General features: G+C 38.3%; 1 protein-coding gene across 9 annotated transcripts in view; it reads right to left on the minus strand.

Annotated features, from left to right (window-relative positions):
- Positions 1-19858, minus strand: part of ATP8B (ATPase phospholipid transporting 8B) — a 157154-nt gene that overhangs the window by 44394 nt on the left and 92902 nt on the right. For 7 of the 9 annotated variants that reach the window (XM_065238333.1, XM_065238330.1, XM_065238332.1 and 4 more), the window contains exon 2: positions 1708-2510. The exons of 1 other annotated variant lie outside the window; for it this stretch is intronic. In XM_065238333.1, coding sequence (XP_065094405.1) covers positions 1708-2428 — 721 coding nt within the window. In that variant the 5' untranslated portion in view covers positions 2429-2510. The remainder of the gene's footprint in view (positions 1-1707; positions 2511-19858) is intronic. One more of the 9 variants, XM_065238336.1, reaches the window with a different exon arrangement.

Genomic DNA, 19858 nt, shown 5'->3' on the forward strand with positions numbered 1-19858 from the left:
AACATGTAGCCTAAGCAGGTGGCTAATTTCGTTGTAAGTTCCTCACGATTTCTATGGTCGCATATGCTACGCTACCCAAGTAACAATTTAGGGTGTATAGTGCTCTTGCAGACCATGAATTAGACTTGAAAAACGCTTTAAATTCCTGATAAAACTTATAATGTTGCTTGGGTATGCTATGGCTTTAGCTGTATTGTGATTAATATTGGTGTTTTGCTGTATTATAAAGGGCGAATTCAATAACAATGGCCCACACATAATCAGCTGTAACTATTAAACTATTATACCAAATAACATTCATTTTTCAAAGATGATTCTTTGTAAAGTACTAGAGAACACATTTTAGGCGAATTTGTTCAATATATTAACAGATTATCGTGAAAGTATTATAGAAATTACTGCTTTTGTTTGGCGTAAAAGAATTGATTTTTATTTTTTTTTAAGTCAAAATGAGTTGAAATTATGAAGTGTAATTTCTGACCAACTGTACAATCTTTTGAAATATTACCAAGCCAAACTGGACTAACTGCTACTCAATTCCACCGGCCACATTTAAAACATGGTTGGTTGTTTGGTTTGGTTGGTTTTCACCAGGCAATGAACGATTAGGCGGATGGCTGTTCATATTCATATGAAAATGACTCATTGAACCTGACTGTTTTGAGCACTGCTGGTAACCTAATTGACCAATAACATGAATATCCTAATTTGGTATGATATCGTATTTTGGTATAAAACCACGTTTTGTTATTTATCAGCAGTCGAAATATTTTGTTAAATATTTACTGAATACCTCCTTTAGAATTTATTGCCTAAAAATCAACATGACGTTTTGTTATTTTGCTGAATAATATCAAAACTAGGTTTTATTCCACAATCAGACCAAAATAGGATCTCATACCACATTAAGATATTCATATGTGATCGGTCAGTTCAAGCGTAACTGTTCAAATCAACGTATCTACTTTTGTAAACAATCACTTCAATCGACGGTTTGTCTTAACTGCTAACTCACTTCCTATTCGCAGGTGTTGTAGTGGCTCCAAATCGTCGATTGAAGTGATTGTTTACAAAATCAGATACGTCGATTTGAATAGTTACGCTTGAGTTATCGGTTCTTGCTTGACGTTGAAAGTATTTATTCACTGGATTTTTCATACTAAATAATCCCAAGCCCTATTCAAATGGTTCTTTGTGCAAATTTAGCATGGATCTGGTCAATCACGGAGTAGCAACTACTAAATGTATGGTCGTCAATGCTCATGCACATGCGATGATTCTTTTGATCAACCACAGTGCTGCTGTATTTATTACTTGTATTCTGACAGATATTACATTCTTCTCGTTATGTTGTTTTCGATAATACGTTTGGTATTTAAATTTTAATCCACTTCAGTACAATACTTAGTGCTGGTGACCTAAAGTGTGAGCATAGGCTGATATAAGGTTTCATAACAGCAGTTTATTAATTCATTTTGAACAGAGCAAACTAAGATACAGTACATAGTGAAAATTTTTTTCAATTAAAATGTTATGATGTTTATAAAATTATTAAAGACAAGCGGGTCAAAAGGAAACTTCTTAACGATTTTACAACTAACACTAATTCACATAAAACACATAAGCGCAGGCAAAAAAAAACATCGAAAGCCAAGCAAGAGAGAAAAATGCGTCCACAACACAGTATCTCGCTAGAAGTAGCTTTACCCCCAAACTTCGACCGCAACCGTCCGGCTCCATTCGATATGTACGATTGTCCACGATCAAACGACGACTTGGTGTCGCTTTTGTGGATTTGACTTTTTGTCACCTTGGCACTGTTCCACATACCAAGCTTCTCCAGCACGGTCACGATCGAGGCCTTGAGCCCGTACTGCACATGCCCGCTACCACTACCGGCCCCGATCGATCCACCGCCACCTGCTGCGCCGTCACCACTACTAGTTCTACCATAGTAACCACTACTTCCACCTCCACCTCCACCTCCACCTCCACCTCTTCGGCCGCAGTAGGAGCCAATTCCCGTCCTGCCGGAACTGCCCCGCGGTCCTATGTCGCTAATGCTCTCGCAGCTTTCCAGCACCGGAGCATCGTCGAGCGTGTTGGAGCTATCCTCCACTTGGAAATTGATATCTATAACGCCCTCGTTCTCACCGCTAGCATAAAAGTTGACGTTCGGCTCCGACCGCTGGGGGTACAGCGGCCGTATCGACGCCAGATTGTACAGACTCCCGCAGCTCTGGGAATTGGATTTCCGTCGGCTGGTCCGATTTCGCCGGTAGCGTTTCCGCCGGGGTGGCGAGCAAGGTCGCGGAACACCCCCGCTTCCTGCTCGTCCGATGTCCAAATCCTCCTCATCGCTGCTGTCCTGACGGATTTCCAAAATTTCTAGCTCCACCGAATCTGTCGTCGCATTCGAGATGGGCATTTTCCCGCGCAATCACACACTATCACACTTCAATTTTCTTCATTTGGACCGGATTGCCGTTTTCTCGTTTCGTATCTTCTTTCTATGGCAACGCATCGGAGTTGAGCCGGGGGAGTGTATAAATATAATCAAATGAACGAATCAATAATCGACTGATCACCACACTTAGCACTGACCGCAAGCCACCTCCCCCGAGACCGACGTATTGGAAGTTTGTTGAGAGCAATTTTTTAATTATCTTCATTACATTTTCTCATCTCGCTGGCAAAGCTGCAAAAGCCAACCACACCACCACCGCCAGTAGCCCCCATTCCAACGGAACGACGCCGAAACGAGAAGCTTGGTCCAACCAAGGAGACGATGATGATGATGATGATGATGATGACGAGGATGATGGAGCGCTAATGTGCTTGAATTATAAATTTATTTGGTTTTTTTCTTCTCTGGTGGGAATTTTCCTTTCATGTACCCATGGTTGCGAAGACGAACGGGCATTGGGAAGAGCTTAGTTGTTAGTTGTTGAGCTATGGCGAGGGAGTGATTCGTCTAGTCTCAACATTTGTGTCTATATTGAGCTTAGGTGATTATTGAGTTTGTCAACGCGACGCCACGCGTCGACCCCAAGTGATACCTAGTCAATTTTGAGAAGAAAAGGGCATAATTGTTGGCGGAAAGTCCATGGCTGTGGAGTCAGGTGCATTTTCGAACATAAGGAGTCAGAGTTGGAGAAAAAAAGAACCGACTCCGACATTACTGATAATTTAAAACAAAGATCGTCTCAAAAGTTATTATATGAACACCTTTTTTTGGCTGGTTAACCCGAGCAGGAAAAATACCAAATTCAGGTATGAAAATAGCATAACTGCCAACCTATAAATGGTATAAGTGAGGCTAACATAAGAGGTAAAATACCAAAAATAATATCTCAAAAATATTCTACGAATAACGAACTAATAAATAATTTAGTTATGACAATAACAAAAGGATAACAGACGCTTTTTTAGATGCCAGAATACCATAGTTTGTTATTTTGAAGGTCTTCTAATACCAATTCAATCACTCTTTTAGGTGTCATTGTCCAAAAAACCTGAAGATCACATTTTGTTATTTTGGTATTCATTTGAAATTTTACAAACTATTTCGATAACTGAATAATATCAAAACAAGGTTTTATACCACAAGCATACCAAAATCGGTTATCATACCATGTTAAGGTTTTCATTTGTTATGAACCCAGATTAAGTGTTGATTTTTATTAAACAAACCTTCTCATTATACAGATCAAATATTTTGATTTCTATTTTAAGTGAGGTGAATGTTTTTTTTCGAGCATACATAAAAAAATTACATTCGAAAATACTTTTTAAATATCAAAATTGCAGAAAGTTTATTTTCATTCTGCGTTTATTGCACAGGTATTAAATCTAGCATAAAAAATAAAAACATTGTGGAATTGCATCCAATTGAGTTGACGTCTTGAGTGAAGTTTCTTGAATTCATTAGGACTACAATTTTGTGGACACAAATAGTTCAAATTTCGACCACAAAGATGGCGCATCGATGCAACTTTTGTTATTTCGCAAGATAGAGTTTTGTTGTCTTTGGCAAAGTTGTAGAACGTAGAATTTCATGAAAAGTTGCCCAAGACATGAAACGACTGAGATGTATGAAGTTTCATAAAATTTGACTGAAATTCACGTATTATATTTTGAACAATCGTTCAAAAGAATACTTTTATTATTTTTCCTCGATCGGTACTGATCAATCCAATATTTTTCAGATCAATTCTATTATTATAAATAGTTAACAGTTGGGACCAGTATCTTTTAAACAGCATTATGATTTTTTCTGAAATTGTGACACGCTTATTCTAAATTGTGTTCATTTTCGTCAAAAATGGGCAAATTTTATGAAAATTACCGATAGAACTTGCGCCAAATTTCCGATAAAAATTGTGATATTTTTCATTAAAAGTAGCAGAAATATTTGTTTAAATGTCTGCCCATTTTAACTTTAAATCAGATTAATTACACTCAAAGCTGTCATCAAATTCAGCTGTGATTAATTTCGTTACATATTTTGATCGATTGCATTCGAAGTTGTGGCCAATTTATTTTATAAATAGGGGAAATGGATGTAATGTCGGCCTAAATGCCCCTAATTTGGGCCCATACATAAATTCAGCAATCGACTAAATTTTCAATAGCGACCAAATAATATCCATTAGTTCCGTCTCAATGACGCGTTGATCTAGATAAAATTAATAAATAGCAGATTTTTAGCGATGGGCCCAATCTTAGATCCAACATTAGAGCAAATTCCCCTATGACCAATTTTGTTTCACAGAAATTAATACGTTTATACAGCCATTCCATAGCAAAACGATAAAGTGGTTCCCAGAATTTCGAAAAAAATGGCAGTTTTGTTCCTTATTGCAAAATAATGGGCTCGTATTTTTTTGTATTTTGTCATAAGGGTGACCATTTTCATGTAAGGGTGGTCCACAAAATCGATTTTTTCGGTTTTTTTTTCAAAAATGACTTTTTTAAAAATTCATCACTTTTGAACCACATGGCCGATTGCAAAAATGCAAAGATCAAAATATCAAATGAAAGGTAATTGAAAACGATATAAAAAATTGGGATTTTGTATTGAAAAACGTTGATTGTATTTGTTTTTTTTTATGGTTTCCATGAATTATAGACTGAGGGTGCAATATGTTTTTATATTTTTCTTGAAAATTCTGACTTTTTTACACAACATATCAAAAAATTAGCGAAGTGTTTTTTTTCCGTTTTTTACTTAAATTTTTTGAAGCTATCCAGTTTTGGGTTTTCACTCAATACTCCTATACGACTAGACTATCATGCGTCAATACCATGTTACAGTCGCTATTATAAATGGATGAAATCGGCCCAGTGCACAGTGGTCCAGAACAAGGTTGCAAATACTCATATGAGCTAAAATAATGTTTTACCGAATAATAAATCCAAAAGATGGTATGATGACATGTTTTACTTGTAATTTACAAGAAGTGGGTACAAAGTATACGTTTGAAACATAAAACCTGTAAATTTTGCTTCACAATCAGCGATTTGCTGCTCGCTGAGTGAGTGAGTGAGTGAGTGTGTGAAACATCGCTGATTGTGACGCTCATGAAGTGAAATAAACAGGTTTAATATTTCAAACACATTCTTTGCAACCTCTTCTTGTATCTTACCAATTCAAAATATGATCATAGCATCTAATTATTTCATATTAAAAAAAAAAACATTGTTTTAGCAGAAATGAGTATTTGCAACCTTGGTCCAGAATGCAGATTTAGCAGTTTTAAGACTGAAATTGTAATTTTTAACAAAATGTGTATTCTAGAAAGTTGTTCCTTATAGCTAGGCCCTTATTGTTATGACAATGAATTCTAGGGTGGTTCTTATTATCATTGAAATCAAAAATCTAACTTGTTTGTGTGATGGATTTAATGTATATATTTTTTGGCAAAGTTATAGCTGTGCTAATTTCAAGCAACTTTGTTAAAAAAAACTTTTGCATTGACTCATGAATTGACCGATTTAGAGCAATTTTCCTTAATTGAGTAAGGGTGTCTCTAAAAAAACAGTTTTTTTTATCAAGTATTCTTATTTCAAATTTCTCAAGGTGTCTTCAAATAACTTTTAGATCTTTAGCAATCAAACCAGACCCCAAGGTACTTGAAAGACAATGATTGAGTAATGCATTTGGGCTGGGTACCGCTTTCGAGTAAACACTACCAGTTCAGTTTTCTGCGGCAAGAATTCGATCCCTAGATTCCTAGCCCAAGAAGACAAGTTATCTAAGAAACTTTGCAATGGTCCTTGCAAGTCCACGGCATGTGGACCTCTTATGGAAACCACACCGTCATCTGCAATTTGTCTTAGCGTGCATTGTTCTGCCAAACAGTTGTCGATATCTTTGACATAAAAGTTATAAAGAAGAGGGCTGAGACATGAGCCTTGGGGCAGGCCCATGTAGCTAATTCTGGAAGTTGTCAGTTGTCCAAGGGAAAAGTTCATTTGCTTTTCTGACAACAAATTGTACAAGAAATTATTTAAAATTCCGGAAAGCCCACATCTGTGCAGATTGTCTGACAGAATTTCAATGGAAACTGAATCAAAAGCCCCCTTAATGTCTAAGAATACTGACGCCAATTGCTCCTTGTGCGCAAAGGCCAGTTGAATATCTGTGGAAAGCAGCGCTAGCCAATCGTTTGTTCCTTTGCTCTTGCGGAACCCAAACTGTGTATTTTATAGCAAGTTATTTGTTTCGACCCACTGATCGAGTCTCCTAAGGATCATTTTCTCCAACAATTTCCTAATACACGAAAGCATCGCAATCGGGCGGTATGAGTTATGGTCAGACGCTGGTTTGCCAGGTTTTCGAATGGCTATTACTTTGACCTGTCTCCATTCAGGCGGTATAATGTTGTTCTCTAGTAAGGAATTGAATAAGTCTAGCAAGCGTCTTTTAGCGATATCTGGGAGATTTTTCAGAAGATTGAATTTAATCATATCGCTTCCCGGTGAGGAGTTGTTCGATGAAAGAAGAGCCATAGAGAATTCCAGCATTGTGAATGGTCTATCCAGAGAGCTGCCGCTCGGAGACGCTTCTCGAAGAATGTGTTGTGCTGGAACTGAGTCCGGACAGACCTTTTTAGCGAAATCGAATATCCATCGGTTGGAGTATTCTTCACTCTCATTAGAAGATGAGCGGTTACGCATGTTTCGAGCCACCCTTCACAAGGTGGTCATTGAGGTTTCTCGTGAGAGTCCCTCGACGAAATTGCGCCAATAACCGCGTTTTTTTGCTTTGATTAATTGTTTCAGCTTTGTTTCAAGCTTTGAATATTCCTCGAAGTAAGTGGAGGTTTTGTGTCTACGAAAAGCTTTGAAAGCATCAGATTTTTCTACATACAATTTTGTGCATTCTTCGTCCCAACCAGGTGTGGCTGGTCTCCTTTTAAAGGGTGCACTTGGAACTTTTCTTTTTTGTGCTTCCAGTGAGCTTTTGTAAATCAAATCGGCTAGGAATCGATATTCTTCCAATGGTGGAAGCGCATCTATTGATTCGACACCGATTGTCACCGCCGTTGCATATTTCTGCCAGTCGATGTTCCTTGTAAGATCAAATGGAACCCGAGATGGTTCTGCAGAGTGAGGGCCACACTTTATTGAAATGATGATTGGCAAATGATCGCTACCATGGGGATCATTGATAACCTTCCACTGACAATCCAATGATAGCGATCTTGAACACAAAGATAGGTCGAGTCGGCTTTCTCGAGCCGGAGGTTTTGCTATACGTGTCGCTTCACCAGTGTTCAAAATAGTCAAGTGGAAATCGTCGCATAAATCGTAAAAAATAGCCGCTCTATTGTCGTCATATAGATCGCCCCACCCAGTACCATGGGAGTTCATATCACCCAGAATTAATACTGGGGATGGAAGAATCGAAACTAGATTCCAGAGTTGACTACGGCTAATGGAGGTTCTTGGTGGAACATAAACTGAAGCTATGCAAAGGTCTTTGTTCTTCACATTTATTTGGCAAGCGACGATTTCGACGCCGGATAGAGCAGGAAGGGAAGTTTTGTAGAAAGGGTAGCAGTTTTTGATCCCTAAAAGTACTCCTCCATAAGAATCGTATCTATCCAGGCGTATAATGTTAAAATCGTGGAAGTTGAGTTCTTTATCGGAAGAAAGCCATGTTTCACAGAGAGCAAATATATCACAATCAGAATTGTGAAGTAAAAATTTGAACGAGTCTAGTTTAGGCACTAGACTACGGCAGTTCCACTGTAGCACAGTGATCATATCTTCAACCTCGTTCGACGAATTATCCATCGAAAGATATGATTGATGCAAGGAGGGGCCATGAAACAGTCAATTGCTTAAGATATGATTCAAATGTTGGAAGCAAGGCAGAAACTAAGCTTCTAAGAGGGTCTTGTATGTTGAACATATTTAATATGAATTCCACAATGTACGAAAAAGCTAGCAAACCTCGTTCGGACTTGGATTTCTTTTGAGAAGTTTGAGGAGCAGCTTTTTTATTTTTCTTATCTTTTTTGGGCAATGGTGGAAAATTCCTGCTGCATCCAGGGATTGGTTCAGCAGGAGCCTTCGGTTTCGTTTTTTCATCCCCATTACCCTTGGAATTTTCCAATCTTCTGGAGGTGACTTTTGTTTTCTTACGGCGCACTTTCGGGGAGGGGCATTTTCTTTTTGAGGATCCGTCCATTTTTGAAGGTGCGTGTACCACCGTAGAATCACCTTCATCGGATGAGTCAGAGTCCGATTCTTCAGCTGACACAATCGAAAATTGGTTTGCATCTTGGACGGCTGATGCAGCCTTCACTTTTTGAGCATATGTCTGCTTGGAGCGTCCAGAGATTGAACGCTGCACTTTATCGGAGTGCTGCTTGTACATCGGGCACTCCTGCAAGGGGTGAGGATTCTCGCCACAATAAGCGCATTTTACTGATTCTTTGTGGCAAGAATCCTCTTTGTGGTTTTCACTACATTTGCCACAACGAGTTTTGTTGCCGCAATGGCTGGCCGAGTGTCCCAGCCTTTTGCAGTTGGTACAATTGTATACCCTCTGTACAAACAGCCGCACCGGAAAAAAAGCACCATCAATTTTAACAAAGTTTGGGAGAACCGAACCTGCGAAAGTCACGCGAAACGAGTCTGAATGTCGATAAACTTTTTTACCGTCTAGCAAAGATGCTGAATGCAGTTGCCTTACATCCAGTATCTTCACTAGCACGGTAGCGAATGTGGAGTTTTTAAAACTTCCCGAGGCACGTTTCAAGTCCTCGACAGTCAGACTCGCGTCGGAGACCACGCCTTCTATCTCCACATCTCGAGAAGGGATGTAGATGTTATACTCAACACTAAAAAGCTCGTGTTCAGCAATTTTATTTGCCACATCATAAGTCGGTGCTTCTACCCGCAGTTTGTTGAATCTTTCCTTATGTACCTAGATTCCCGGATACTTCCGCAGCAAATCTCTCGTAATGTCGAGAGTTTTCAAAGGTTTATTTTTGGGCCGAAAAAAGACAACCCATGGTCCTTTCGAAGACGGTTGGTAGTATCTGGTTCGCGCAACGTAGGCATCCGAAGACGCCATGAGTGTTGCGCAGAAGCGGTGCACAACCGCTTAAAAATGAAAAAAAAACTTAAGAATAACTTTCACCAATTAATTTACTTAACTACTAGTTGTTAATATTTCGTTGCCCGGTGTGCAAACAACCATACAAAAAAAAAAAAAAAATTATCAGAAAAAAAATTATATAAAAAAAAAATTAACTTTTTACTAATTGCAAAAATGCCCCACCCTATTAGGGAGAGCACACTGCAACAAGGCAACTTTGCTATACAATAGCAAGGCAATCGAAACAAATTGCTTGCAGCTGCAGGTGGCGATACAATGGAGACGTCGATAACTGCGATACAATGGAGACGTCGTGATGATGGTGATCTTTCACCGGGATGGGTAGAGATGGACACTCGAAATAAACGGGCTCGCCGAATTTCGGTGCTTCCGAGACACGCGCGCTTATCACCTGGACACTGCACTGTGATGCGAAAAAAACCACGCGGGTGGAAAAAAATCACAACTAATACTTTGTGTCGTGTGAGAGACCGGGACCGTGTTAACCGACTCAGCGCTCGATACGGAATGTTTGATAACCTTAATCGTTATTAAAAAAATTAAACATTAAATAATTGCTCAATCACAGAAACTAATTCCCTTTAATTTGTTTGTATCCAAAATTTCAGCTCAGAACGAGTTGTCATAATATTTTTTGTGAGAAAACAGCTTAGATTAGTTGTCACTATTATTTTACAATAGCTTTTAGCAGTTTTTAGGAGACCGGTTATTGCCACTTTTATTCATGTTCTATGGCTGTTTTCCTTAAAATTGACAATTTCAAATATCTCGAGTTAAAAAAAAATGCTACCTCTGCCATTTTTCAGCAAATATATAACCAAATTTCTTCTTTCCATTACTTTCAATAGATTTGAAATTGGCTTGGATTTTTTTTAGATTATTTTGACCTTAGAACATCTGACATCATGACACCAATATTAAATGAAGATGTTCTAAGGTCAAAAGGATCTAAAAAAAAAACCAAAATGGCTTTAAACACCAAAAAAAGCCATGACATTTTAACGGCTAAAACAGCTAAAAAAGATACATAGAAATATAAAATAGCTAGAAACGATAAAATTGTACCAAATCGACAAATTTATCAAAATCGGCTACAAATGTGTGGAAAGGATCTGAAAACACTAGAAGAGCTATCTATAGCACGCATAAGTAGTATCAAAACAATAATGTATTTAAGCTAATTAGAAAACCAACTCATAACGTTGTAAAATTGACTCGAGACCTACTTTCAAAGCCAGAATGACTTTAAAAACCAAACGAAGGCTTTAAGTCGCGAAAAAGGCCTCAAATCGCTAAAATGGCTTTTAAAACGTCGTGAACACTGAATTCCTTAAAAACGTCAAAACACCAAAAAGGCCTGACTAAACAAGATTAAAATGGCCTAGAATTGCTTTGAAAACGACAAATTATCATCAGCCTAAAAATGACAACGTTTTTTTTTTTTTTTAACTTTATTAAACTGTTTTTCAGCCGTAGAAATGACAACTCTCATAACAATCAAGGAACGATAAAATAGCCCTAAAAACGCTAAAAATGGTTCAACTGACCTAGGATTTCCAAACTGGCTGTATAATGCCAGAATGGCCATGAAATTTTGTATTCCAGCTCAAATTGAGAAACGCAGCACTATTGTATTACAAATGGTCTCGTTTGGCTGTAACCCTGTGTCATTGAATTCTAATAAATTATAATTATAATTGAACACTTGGATTCGAATATTGGTCATCTCTCCCTACACGATGCATGTGAGATTATTTCGTGTGTTACTGACAGCTGGAATAATCTAGGCATTTTTTTTTAATTTGTCAAAAAATTTAATGAATTCCATAAACAGACCTTCAGTGGATTAAACTTCGTGTCGTCTATATTTCGACCGTGCCATGGTGAACGGTAAACGTTGAGGTCCATTGTGTGAGGGTATGTGCCCTGCCTGCAATTTTCAGCTCCAAATGGTATAATCAAATTACATTTGATTGGATGCGGCACCCCACAGTCACCAGTAAGTCTGTTTTCAGATGAGCAGCATCATCCCACAGTGTCCGAGTTCGCCGTATTTAACGCTCTACCGAAGGATTTTAATACATAGAGGTTGAGCTACGCGAGGATAGCTAGAAGTGTAGAATGTCAATTGAGCCGTTCCAGGCAAAACAGCGAACAAAAACTGAATTTTTAAATCAACCTTCTCAGATTTGTATGAAACTTTGCGTAATTCCGGAGTGATTTTTGGGCGTAATTGCATTTGTAAGAAAACGCGTCAATCATTGATTTCTCGCGAATAAAAGCTCTACCTCGAAAATTTTTAACGCTATGAGGTAGAGGAATGATTCCTCTATCATTTGGTATAGTAAAAAAAAGGTAAAAACCAAGTATCTCAAAATGCCCATTCCGATTTAAAATTTTCTTTTTCTTTAAAAAAAAAGGTCATGAAAAATGCAAAATTTTGTAATTTTCAAAAATATGGACACTTGAAAACTGGCAAACATTGTAGAACAAGAACTTTTGGTCCAGTTTTTAACCTTTTGTTAGTTAGCTTGTTTGTGTATTTTTTCACATATAATGATTTAAAATGTCTCAAACGTTGTTTTCTGAGTATAAATAACGTCAAAACACGTTTTAATGAAAAGATGTAAATAATTACCAAAAGTTCTTGATCTACGATTTTTGTAGATTTTTAAGTGCCCGAAATTTTAATCGTTCCAAAAGTTTGCATTTTTCGTGAGTTTTTTTTAATGAAAAAAATTAAAATTCGGTCTAGAAAATTTTGAGACATTAAGATTGTTAACATTTTTTGGAAATTTTTATTTGAAAGTATCAAAAACCTTTTTTGGTATATTTTCTCCATAAAAACGTTATTTTTCTCTATAAATTTGTCCCAGACGTCTTTTCGATAAGAAGTGCCGTTTCCTTCCTTGCAACAATTTTTGAAAAATTTCAAATACGTTATTTAGAAAATTTTGCAAGATCCAAAATGGCCGAATTTTAGCAAAAATGTGAACCATTTCCCATAATAAACAAATATGCAAAGTTTGGTTCAAATCGGAGAAGGTCGAGTGTTTCCGATTCGTCATTTGGCGTGGAACTGCTCAATTTAATGGTGGCGCTTGTCGCCTGATGTACTTTGGGGGGTGTGGTGTACACAGAGCTCGACCTTGATCTTAGACAGAATGGACAGTTTTATACTTGTGGATGTTTTGTGGGTGGATCAATTTCGTTTGCGAGAGGGAATTAATTTTTACTGAGCGATGGAGACAGTTTTATAGCAGCACTATGTACCATTTATAGCTATATTATAATTTTAGCAGTGGATTCAAAATCAGTTCCGAATCATTAATATAAAAATGTATTGCATAATTTAACTCCATTAATTCACACTTTGACAGCTCTTTTTTTCTGCAGTACCCATATATGTTGTCAATGTACGGAATGAATTCCATAAATCATAAATCGTGGCTAATTATTACGAGTAAACTGTTTATAATGCCATACAAGTAAACAGGTAAGTCCATCGTGATTAATAGTTACGTGATAGATAATGAAGCCACGTTCATTGTTTAACTAGTAATAGTATTCGCCACTGAGCACTGATTGTTGTTATCATCATTAAGCGATAATGTTCTATAATAATGATCACAGAACCATTGCTGATGATGAAGGTTAGTATGAATGCGCATCGAAACTCTGTTCGTATTAAATTTCGATATTATTTCATTTTTTCCTCATAATCCTGGAAATAATCAAAGTAGTTTTTGCATCCTCACAACGTAATCAAACTGTTCTGCACTTCCATTAGTCAACTAATGATATGGTTGTAATTACATCCTCAACTCAACACCCATTATACGCCTGTCTTCACTGACTGACAATCAATTCAATCTGAGCATCACATGCAACAGAGTTGCTTCCTATCGTTACCATATCGTAAATTGAAATCTTAATAACCCCCGCCCTCGCCCACAAATCGTCGATCTCCTCACGCACATTTTGCGCATCGCAAACGTTGTTGTCACTCTGCTGCATATATATGGCAAGCAAAATTGGATTAAAAATAATAGCATTAATCTAATCGAGCATAGCACAAATGGCCTCACATTGGACGTGCTCTCCGTGGATCTGGCAATAAGATCCACGTCAATCACTTGCCCACTGAGGCCCGACGACGATGGCGCGACGAGTGCATCCCATGTGCCATCATCATTGTCTCTAAAATGCAACATGCAATCGTTTATAGACAACGGCGACTCCAGTGGAGTGCATTTTGATTATTATCCATTGTATAAGTATAGCTGTAGTTGTTGTTGTTGTTGTGCTGACAAAACGACAAATTGCTTACTTAGTATCATTCACAACAGCTTAGCTGCCGTGGATGCCATGGTGCTGATGGCATGCATCTACGCTGTTCGTTTGGCAGAATGGGAGAATCCAGTAGAAACAATGCCAACGTCGACGACGGTGACGGTAGCCATTTATTGCGGGTGGAACAAAAGAGGCTAAACCGCTGACTTCAGCTACTACAATGTGATGCACTACGCTGTTAAACCGCTGTTACATATGTATAGTATTCCCAACCACCTATGGGATTCTGCCACTTTCGATTGTGCGAGGTCTGGTGACTCTGCGTGTTCTGGTTGCTTATGTAATACGGGATGACATCTGAGCGAGTGGTTGGGGCTTCCCGGGTGAGCGAGTGCCGAGTGAGGAAAATTGAGTTGACGCTATTGAGGGATTTTGCTGGTTAAATGTGTATTGAAGTTTACACCTTTAGAGTAATGAGCTGATCTTCAAATTCAAACTGCAGCAAATTTTAATGATGATGCTCTACTTTTTGGTAGATGGTGTTATCACCTCTATTGTGCTCTTTAATAGTTGATGGTCTTCTCAAAAATGTAATAGCCCAAGGCTTCGATTATACAGATGGTTCAAGATTGAAAAATCAAGTGGGAGCAGGAGTAACTGACATTGGGATCTTAATCCTTTTGGAAGAACTCCACCCAAAAATAACTGTTCGTCAAACGAAATGAGCATTGTTTACTGATCATATCTTTTTCGTTAAGCCTACATTTTTTTCCTAGACGGTTTTGCTCTACACTCGAAGTTTTTCCTAGTAGGATTGTTTGAATAAAATGTGCGCCAAAGCAAATACACCCTTGTAAAATATCACGCTTGTTTCCAAATGACCCCCGTGAAACATAATTGTTGTACAATACCGGAAACCTGTGTAAAGTTTCATCAAAATCGAAGATTCTTTGCGCATGATATCGGCTTTCCTCCAAGCTGAGTGAACCCCCACACAACGTAACTGCCTCGCGCAGACAGCAGCAGGCGGCAGCTGGCAGCCCGGAAAAAATAACCATACAATTACCATAAAATAATATAAAATCACAACAAAATCTATTGCCAACATTCGATCCTATTGTATGTATATCATACAAGTAAATTTAAAATATTGTTGTTACAATCGATCTACAATACGTTCCATAGAGCATAAATTTTCAACAGTAGAAAAACAATAAAGTTAATGGTAAATGACTCAAGTTTATTCGGGGAAAAGTGATTTTCTGTACGGTTAAGATACATAACAACCCCCTTGTTCTATTGTAGATTTCCACATTTACCATATATTCTATTGTGGAAACTATAAATTCTATGGTTATTTTATCGTTGTTGACAGTACAATTTATTTTAAGTACAATCAATTCTATTGTATGGTTACAATACATTTCATTGTACCTGTATCGTTCTTTTTTTACGGGAGTGCTGCTAGAAAAAAAGAATAATGACCTCACCCGATTTTTATTTGAAAAAGTAAGTTTTCCCATAGAAAATCCTGTGTAAAATTAAAATCGCTGGCGCTAAAATATAGTTCCACCGACCGACCTGAAATTTTACACAGTTATTCTAGGACCCAGAAGGCCCCCAGAAATCATACTGGAACGAGAATTAATTTTTTCATATATCCGTGTCCCAGCATATAGACATATCCGTTCCTATGAGCAGATTGCCAACTGTAATCCAAGCTGAAATCCAAGTAATTTTAGAGTGTTCTATTATATGTTTGCGTAGAGTAGAGACCATAAGAGTTCAAATACATGCATCATGTCCGACAGCTAAGCTGCTCTAAATGCTTTAAAATCGGCGACATGTACATCAAAACTTGTCTGGAAGCGTCCCAAGTAACCAACAAGCCCGATAATCGCCCTTTTTGGTATATAAGGCTGCTATACGATTGATATAAAGTTCGGAAACCCTATATTTATCTTATATCGCAAAAAGGGCGATTATCGGGTAGTTAGCGGGCTTGGTGGTTAGTTGGGGTGTTCAATCATTTCAAAAAATTGTCTTGTTATAATCAAGTCAGTGTTCACTCGGCTGTCGACAGAAGCAGACCACTTTCAATGTATGTCACGTGATCTTTTTGTTCGGCAGCAACCATTGTGTGGTCCTCCTCATTGTTCTTCATCAGCAGTTCTTTCAGTCGATGCGTCGTCGACTTTGGAAAGCAACCGTTTCGTTATGAATATGTGATTGCTGGCCACGTTTCGCGCCCATTGCTGAAATGGAAGCACTCTGACCCCCGTTGGCGAATCTGCCATACAATGAAACCACTGGAAGCGGTTCCCGTTCTGATGGAGGAGGCTTATTGGATAGCGGAAGATAAAATGTTTATTGTGTTGTACCTTTTGACTATAGCTTTAAGATGTATTGTATAGTGAACATGAATCCTCGGCTCTGTAAAGTTAATTCGGTTGAGCCTTATCAAATAAATTAATAAAAAAAATAATCAAGTCAACTTGGGTTCCTGGTCATTGCGGGATTGACGGAAATGAAAATGTTGATGTGCTAGCAAGACTCGGATCTTCTCATAAGTTCATAGGGCCAGAGCCCTTTTGTGACTTATCGGCTGCATCTCTTAGAATGGAGCTAGAAGCATGGGAATCTTCAAAAGTGGAGGGAAACTGGAAGAACACTTGCTAGGCAGTCGAAGGGATTCATTAATCCAAACATTTCTGTGACCCTCATAATCTTGGAACTTTCTAAGAAAGAGCTTATATGCTAAGGTCTTATAACAGGTTATTGTCCGAGCCGTTATCACTTGAAGCTGATTGGAAAACTTCAAGATGATGAATGCCGCTTCTGTGGAAGACTCTAAACATTTGCTATGCCACTGTATGGACATTTTCAATAAAATGCGTAAGATCTTCAACAACGGGCTGATAGAATCAAAGGGAGAATAACTCGCAGTACGGCAGTGCACTTTATTCGAAGTGTAATGCCATGCTGGGATAATGCTATTAGTCAAACGATGATCACCAATAATAGTAATAATAATAATAATACTAATACGGCATCTTGATATAGCTAAGGAAAAATAAATGGGGAATATATCGCAATAGATCAGATAAATAGTCGCAGTGATGACAATACCCGATAACGAAAAAAATGGCCGTGGTTTTGAAAGTTTTCCAACGTTCTTATATTTTGACTTTTACTTAGTTACACAATCACTACAATTTTTCGAAATCCAGCGCTAGATTAAATAGGCCATAAGACTGACTTTTAGAAAGGAAATTGTTTTAGCAATTTTGAACTTGAATTGATTGAAATCCGAAACAAGTTTAAGATTTTTTTTTAGGTTCTATATATGCTTGAAACACGAAAGTTTTGTTGGGATTTAGAATTAATTTCGAATGTCTGGGTCTTGATTGAAAAAATGAGAACATTGAAACACTTTCAAAGCTCTTGGACTATTGGAAAATAAATTCATGATTTTGAAACTTCGTGGAGTTGGAGTCAATGAAAATTTCTAAAGAATATTGAGGCTAAAAATCTAGGCGTATTTCGGCGTAACACATTCTAAGGACTAATCTAAGAGAGTTCTGACAAAATATTCCATTTTCGCTTTAAGTAGAATTCAAAACTAGTGATGAGGAAGTCTTAGAATTACCTCCAAGGGAATTCTGTAGACATCTGGATTCCTGTAAACATAAAAATCCTAGAAAGGTCTACGAAGAATTCTAAGATGTCCAGAGTAGAATTCTAAGGAAATTGGGAGGAGACCTACAAACCAATTTTGAGAATTACTAAGCAATTCCACGGAAACTCCAAGGGAATTTTGAACTGACATTTAAAGGGAGCTACAATTTTCCAGTATTTACAGGAGTATGCTTAAGGAATGCTAAGGAGAATTGAATGCGAATTGTGATGCGCATTGTATGGAAAATTTATAAGAGTTCTGAAGAGTCTCGAAGGGAATTGAAAAGAGAAACTGATAGTAAATTCGGAGGAGAATTCCAGGAGATTTCTGAGAGGTGTTTCAAAGCAATTACAGTGAAGTTTCGATTTTATCACGGTCATCAATTTTATTCCTGCGATTTATTTGAAACGTGATATATTTGAACTTATCATTGAAACTACTAGCATTCAATGAAAAAAACACCATTCAATCTCCAGCAGTCCACATCGTGCTGATCTATTTTCATTTTGCTGAAGGAAGTGTTACTGCTACCTAAAGCTTAAACAAAAAATTAAATAACACTTTTCAGTGCTCACTATTACTTGTAAAATTTCTGCCTTATTTGACTCTTATTCCTCTTCGATCCTTGTTTGGACCCTACCCGAGGTAATCCTGCTTAGCCATCGACTTGGAAAATTCCTCTTCGATCCTTCGGATTCTTATAGTAATCTGCTTGGAAGTCGATTTGGAGAAACTTGGATCTGCCGCCATGGCGCCTAAGCGCAAAAGAAAAGGGCAAAATCTTGATCCCCCTTCTGATGAAATTCAATTGAGCAATCCATTTGCCATGCTTACAGTTGATGAGAATGATCTATCATCAAGGAAAAATTCCATTTAACATTCCCGGCTCAATGCCAAAAAGGAAAAGGTTTCCCCTATTGTTATAACCACTACGTATTTCCATGCTCTTCGCAAGGAACTTTTGAACTTCATTCAGTTCTCACGTCTTCTTAAGTATCTTACTGAGAAGCAACACACATTTTTTACTAACGGCACCAACACTGAACGTCTGTTCAAGGTTGTCTTAAAAGGTCTGCCCAGTGGTGAATCCCTGGATCAGATCGAAGATGAATTGACTAAATTACTTGGAGTTGAGGCCTGTCCAAGTAATCAAAATGAAAATGAAATCCCGCACTGGCGATTCACGCAACGGGATTTCCAATGATTTTTATTTAGTTTACTTCAAGTCTAGTGAACTAAACAACTTTAAGGCCTTAGAAAAAGCTAGCCTTATGCTCCATGTCCGAGTGAAGTGGGAACACTTCAGGTTGTGTACAGTGCGAAGATCCGATTAAGGTTGTGCCGCTAGTCAAAAAAGGATCCGACATCAGCCGTATGAGCTTCATCTCGTACAAAGTCGGAATGGATCCCAAACTACGCGAAGCTGCTGTTAGATCGGATACATGGCCGAAAGGAATTTGGTTCCGTGAATTTGAAGACGGTTCAAAAAACATGTGGTTGCCTCGTTTGAACACGCCTACCATCACGATCTCTCCTATTACGGGACCTTCCGAGTTCTCAATTCCCATTTCCGGACTAGACCCAGTCTGCTGATTCAGAATTGGATTTTGCGTTGTGAATCGGACCAGAACGCAATGCCTGTCGCATTATGGGAGACCTTGAACCACTCGATCCAGTCGCACTAGATGTTTCCCGCCATCAAAGTCGTTCTATTTTCTGCCATCAGAGCCGTTCTGGCCTTGCGGTTGAGTTCGGTGGTGGGGTCTCCCAAGCATCGTCTTCAGGCAAGTATGCATACATTAGTTACAGTCATTTGCCTGATCAGTTTCCGTGTTCCAGTGCAATGCTTCAAGCATCTGCCGGCTGTTTCTAGTTGAGAAGCACTTCTGATACTGCTCATTCACATCACCCGCTTTACTGTTCGAACAAACCTAATTCATCTCCGGGACTCCAGCCCAGTCGTGCCGATTCCCACCAGCGTTCAGCATAGTCGTCCTGGACCTGTGGCTGGATATGAATCAGGAGTCTTCCACCTTGCCTCTACAAGCAAGTACAATCAATATATTAACTATTCACTGCCTGATGCCGATCAAATTTTCAGCAATTCTAACTATGTTAGTCGTTGTGATGATGCCTCTGTAACTCCTAATCCTGGAAACCCGGAACGCACCGTAGGAAGCCCCATGAAAGCCCCCAATCCCTCCGTCTCAGTCCTGCCATCAGCAGCCTTCGTTCATCATAGTCGTTCC

Source organism: Ochlerotatus camptorhynchus, unplaced genomic scaffold, assembly GCF_037179485.1.
Source record: "Ochlerotatus camptorhynchus isolate MF236.1 unplaced genomic scaffold, CSIRO-AGI_Acam_v1.1 ptg000767l, whole genome shotgun sequence".
Taxonomy (NCBI): Eukaryota; Metazoa; Arthropoda; class Insecta; order Diptera; family Culicidae; genus Ochlerotatus; species Ochlerotatus camptorhynchus.